Source organism: Panulirus ornatus, chromosome 18 (assembly GCF_036320965.1).
Source record: "Panulirus ornatus isolate Po-2019 chromosome 18, ASM3632096v1, whole genome shotgun sequence".
NCBI classification, from domain to species: Eukaryota; Metazoa; Arthropoda; class Malacostraca; order Decapoda; family Palinuridae; genus Panulirus; species Panulirus ornatus.
Window position 1 is genome coordinate 42,567,297 of NC_092241.1, and position 5,845 is coordinate 42,573,141.

Here is a 5,845-nt window from a genome sequence, read left to right on the forward strand (position 1 = left end):
CTGTGGTTTCGGGCATTATTGCATGACAGCTAGAGACTGAGTGTGAACGAATGGGGCCTTTGCTGTCTTTTCCTAGCGCTACCTCACACACATGAGGGGGGAGGGGGATGGTATTCCATGTGTGGCGAGGTGGCGATGGGAATGAATAAAGGCAGACAATGTGAATTGTGTGCATGGGTATATATGTATATGTTTGTGTGTGTATATATATATGTGTACATTGAGATGTATAGGTATGTATATTTGCATGTGTGGACGTGTATGTATATACATGTGTATGGGGGTGGGTTGGGCCATTTCTTTCATCTGTTTCCTTGCGCTACCTCGCAAACGCGGGAGACAGCGACAAAGCAAAAAAATAAAAAAATAAAAAAAATGTGTGTACGTAAGTGGTTGGGCCATTCTTCGTGTTTCCTTGCGCTACTTTGCTGATGTGGGAAACAGCAGTTAAGTATGATAATAATAATGAAAAATTATTATTATTATTATTATTATTATTATTATTATTATTAATGTGTATTTGTGTAATTTTTTGTATTTTATGGGAAGGGAGTTGTACACTCTTGAACATTTTTTTAACGAGTTTCATACTTAATTTCATGATATGACCTCTGTTTGCCCTGTCTCTATACTCTTAAAGAACTCTTCACTATCCATGTTATTGATCTGTTTTAAAAACTTGAAGGTGATCAGGTCTAATTTTAAACCTTTAGCCATTCCTTGTAATGGTGCTGTCTTAATTATGGTGACATCTTTGTTGCCCACCTTTTTGTGCATATAATTATGTAAGATTCGATTGAAATTCTAATATTTGCTAGCAGACAGTTGGTCTTAACAGTTTTCCTAAGGTGGGACTTGGGCAACAGGTTAAGGACAATGGTGATTCCCATGTCTTACACAAGATTCCTACATCTTATTCTCTGTTGGACAATAATCATATCAAGGCCTTCTTAAAATGTTGCACATCCTTATTACTTAACAATTACATGAGTTCAAATTCATCAACCGTGTATCAGACCAACTTTGAAGTCTGTGAAGTCTTACAAGTTGATGCAGTCCTTTATACTTTTCACTACCCTCTTGACCTTCAAGCATATTCAGGCTGGAATCCATATTTTATGACAAGTCATTCACATAGATTAAGAGTAATGGTCCCAGAACAGAACTATGTAGCACTCTGCTTGTGACCTCATCCCATTTTGAGGATGCTCCTTTGACATTTGTCCTTTGTTCCTTTCCACAAAGGTAATTTTTTATCCATTGAAGGAGTCTTCCTTTATTCCGGTATGGTTATCTAGCTTCTTAATTAGCCTCCTTTGCAGGGGTGTCAAATGGTCTCTAGCAGTCTAGACATAAACTATCCACACAGCCTGAAAGTCGTCCATTTGCTTTCTGAATTTTTGTTACAGAATCTTACAGACCATACACATCAGAAAGAATAGTTTATAGTTTACTGCCTCTTGTTCTTTTCATTTTTTTTTTTTTTTTTTTTTTTTTTTTTTATACTTTGTCGCTGTCTCCCGCGTTTGCGAGGTAGCGCAAGGAAACAGACGAAAGAAATGGCCCAACCCCCCCCATACACATGTACATACACACGTCCACACACGCAAATATACATACCTACACAGCTTTCCATGGTTTACCCCAGACGCTTCACATGCCTTGATTCAATCCACTGACAGCACGTCAACCCCTGTATACCACATCGCTCCAATTCACTCTACTCCTTGCCCTCCTTTCACCCTCCTGCATGTTCAGGCCCCGATCACACAAAATCCTTTTCACTCCATCTTTCCACCTCCAATTTGGTCTCCCTCTTCTCCTCGTTCCCTCCACCTCCGACACATATATCCTCTTGGTCAATCTTTCCTCACTCATTCTCTCCATGTGCCCAAACCACTTCAAAACACCCTCTTCTGCTCTCTCAACCACGCTCTTTTTACTTCCACACATCTCTCTTACCCTTACGTTACTTACTCGATCAAACCACCTCACACCACACATTGTCCTCAAACATCTCATTTCCAGCACATCCATCCTCCTACGCACAACTCCATCCATAGCCCACGCCTCGCAACCATACAACATTGTTGGAACTACTATTCCTTCAAACATACCCATTTTTGCTTTCCGGGATAATGTTCTCGACTTCCACACATTTTTCAAGGCTCCCAAAATTTTCGCCCCCTCCCCCACCCTATGATCCACTTCCGCTTCCATGGTTCCATCCGCTGACAGATCCACTCCCAGATATCTAAAACACTTCACTTCCTCCAGCCTCTCACCATTCAAACTCACCTCCCAATTGACTTGACCCTCAACCCTACTGTACCTAATAACCTTGCTCTTATTGACATTTACTCTTAACTTTCTTCTTCCACACACTTTACCAAACTCCGTCACCAGCTTCTGCAGTTTCTCACATGAATCCGCCACCAGCGCTGTATCATCAGCGAACAACAACTGACTCACTTCCCAAGCTCTCTCATCCCCAACAGACTTCATACTTGCCCCTCTTTCCAAAACTCTTGCATTTACCTCCCTAACAACCCCATCCATAAACAATCTTTTCATAGATTAGTATAATGTATGGCTGTTTTCACTCCCCTTGTTATTTTGGTTGTCTCCACTAACATCTTGAACAGTTATTTCTAGAGGTTTGTCTGGTAAGTCTGCACGCATCTTCAGTGCATACGGTGAAATTTATCAGGACCATGGGCCTTATGTGAGTCAAGTCCTTCTAGTGTTCTTTTAATATCTTTTTGAATACCTCAGTGCCTTCCAAAACCTCCTCCCCATTCCATCTCATCCTCTGTGAAAACACTTTTGAGCTTTTTGTTTAGCTCTTCCCACATATTACATTTTCCTATACAACTCTTCTTGCTGAGTCCTCAAGCCTGACTAGCTTCTCTTTAACTGACAAATTACTCCAGTTGAATTTTTGAAATAGTTTAGGATTTTCGCTTGACTTACCTAATGTTTTTTGTTTCTTTGTTCCTGCAGTATTCATTCCTTGATCTTACATCTGACTGATTGGAGTACTGCCTATATCTCCTTAGCATATCCCAAAAGCCATTTCCCAATTTATGCTAACATAGAACATTTTTACATTTTTGTAGTTTCCACTATTTTTTTAATAGTATAATAATAGTTTCCACATTTATATCCATTTAATTATTGTTTCATCTTTGCTTTTTCAAGTTCTTCATTTACCATATAATCAAACTTGGGCTTTAAATGATTATATGCATAGATATATCACATGATATTCTCAATACTCATGCTAGTATGTGTGAAGACACAACCTAGTAATGGAGTTATATTAGCCCTTCTCATCCATGTGTTCACTGTGGGAAATTTTCTTGAACACAGACTGTGAACTATGAGAATCCAAATACCACCAATCTACCTCTTTATAATGAAATCACCCATTATTAGTATCACCTTCTTGGAGATGGGTTTGTGTAAATTTACTGCTTTATATACCATGTTGATTTTTTCCTTCATTATCAATGCACTTTTGATCTAGATCGTTCTTTGGAAGATTATTTAATATCAGTACCACCATGCATCTCTAACACAGCTCGTTTTTCCCTTTAAATATTGTCTAAAGGGTCATCTACCAGTTTCTTGAAACTTAAAGTTTTCTCTTAGAAGGAGGACCAATTCTCCTATTCCTCTCTGTCTTCTGAGTGTCATCTTCAACTTCAGTGTTAAATGCTGGACTTTCTTGTTACTTATGAAGTTGAGGTACCTTAATTGCTTTATGAGCTGAGATTTGTAAAGCAATATGAACATTTATGAGTGTCCATACTTTTGGTTTTAGGGCTTCGTGTGTGTTTTGCTGATGACATAGAAATTAATGTCTCCTTTTGATATAAAATTTTGGGGGCTTACATTTTTGACTGAGTTTGGTAAAGGGTGTGAAAGAAGAAAGTTAATAGTAAATGTGAATAAGAGCAAGGTAATTAGGTACAGTAGGGTTGAGGGTCAAGTCAATTGGGAGGTAAGTTTGAATGGAGAAAAACTGGAGGAAGTAAAGTGTTTAAGATATCTGGGAGTGGATCTGGCAGCGGATGGAACCATGGAAGCGGAAGTGGATCATAGGGTGGGGGAGGGGGCAAAAATCCTGGGAGCCTTGAAGAATGTTTGGAAGTCGAGAACATTATCTCGGAAAGCAAAAATGAGTATGTTTGAAGGAATAGTGGTTCCAACAATGTTGTATGGTTGCGAGGCGTGGGCTATGGATAGAGCTGTGCGCAGGAGGATGGATGTGCTGGAAATGAGATATATGAGGACAGTGTGTGGTGGTTTGATCGAGTAAGTAACGTAAGGGTAAGAGAGATGTGTGGAAATAAAAAGAGCGTGGTTGAGAGAGCAGAAGAGGGTGTTTTGAAATGGTTTGGGCACATGGAGAGAATGAGTGAGGAAAGATTGACCAAGAGGATATATATGTCGGAGGTGGAGGGAACGAGGAGAAGTGGGAGACCAAATTGGAGGTGGAAAGATGGAGTGAAAAAGATTTTGTGTGATCGGGGCCTGAACATGCAGGAGGGTGAAAGGAGGGCAAGGAATAGAGTGAATTGGATCGATGTGGTATACCGGGGTTGACGTGCTGTCTATGGATTGAATCAGGGCATGTGAAGCGTGTGGGGTAAACCATGGAAAGCTGTGTAGGTATGTATATTTGCGTGTGTGGACGTATGTAAATACATGTGTATGGGGGTGGGTTGGGCCATTTCTTTCGTCTGTTTCCTTGTGCTACCTCGCAAACGCGGGAGACCGGCAAAAAAAAAAAAAAAAAAAAAAAAAAAAGATCCATAAAGTGAGCCCATGCTTGCATAGCAGAAGTAAACCTCTTTTCATTGGTTACAGCAGTTCAATTCATTTTTTTTTTTTTAATTGCAACTTTATTCAGATCTTTAGAATAACTTTTGCCCATACAACTAATATTTTTTTTTTTTCTTCACAGAATTGATGCCAATGTGGAAGATGCTGAATTAAATGTTGAGGCTGCTCACTCAGAACTTCTCAAGTACTTTAAGTCAGTTTCCTCTAATCGAATGTTGATGATTAAAGTCTTCGGAATAATGATTGTATTCTTTGTTATTTTTGTTGTTTTTATGGCATAGAATTATATTAGTTTATATATTGAGAATATAAGATCTTGTACAACAAATTCTGGATAATAGATATGTATATTATATTATTCGTTACTTTTATATGCATATTTATGAGACACATTTTGGGCGAGTACAAGGTTTTCATGATCTTTGATCTTTACATATGTACATTATTTCATTAAAGTGAAGCTCAAAAAAATAATTCGGCAGAATGCTATCCATAGCCCAGTGACTCGGCTATCGTTGTTCTAAAGTCTTATATTTTTCATTGGATAGATTTTATATGGCCAATGAAAACTATCAAAATCATTCCTTCAAAATGGACATAATACATGTACACTTAATCTTCCTTCCTTTATTTCCTTAGTTGTATCATATATAATTCTTTTTCATTTTATGCCTTTTAAATCGATCTTTCAACTACTATGGTTGTACAAGAATTATTTATATATTGCATGCTTAATAAATAAATATTTAAAGAAATGTTTTATACCCAGAATCTATGATTTATTACTATATGTCAGGAGGGTAAAATAATATATAGGAATAACTCATGTAACGGTCTTGAACAAAATAAAGATATATATCAACCCAGCTTTATCAGTAAAGCTGCCTTATTAAGGATGCACATACTGAACAGAGGTGCACTATAGATTATATCCCGTAATTTGCATGATACATATTCAGATGCACAATTCACACCTTCAGATATGAAGATTAAT

General features: G+C 38.0%; 1 protein-coding gene across 1 annotated transcript in view; it reads left to right on the top strand.

Moving 5' to 3' along the window:
- Syx5 (syntaxin 5) overlaps window positions 1–5,606 on the top strand; it is a 105,805-nt gene extending 100,199 nt beyond the window's left edge. The window contains exon 7 of the mRNA XM_071672995.1: window positions 4,973–5,606. Within this exon, the coding sequence (XP_071529096.1) occupies window positions 4,973–5,132 (160 nt within the window). The 3' untranslated portion in view covers window positions 5,133–5,606. The remainder of the gene's footprint in view (window positions 1–4,972) is intronic.
- Window positions 5,607–5,845: the final 239 nt, after the last annotated feature.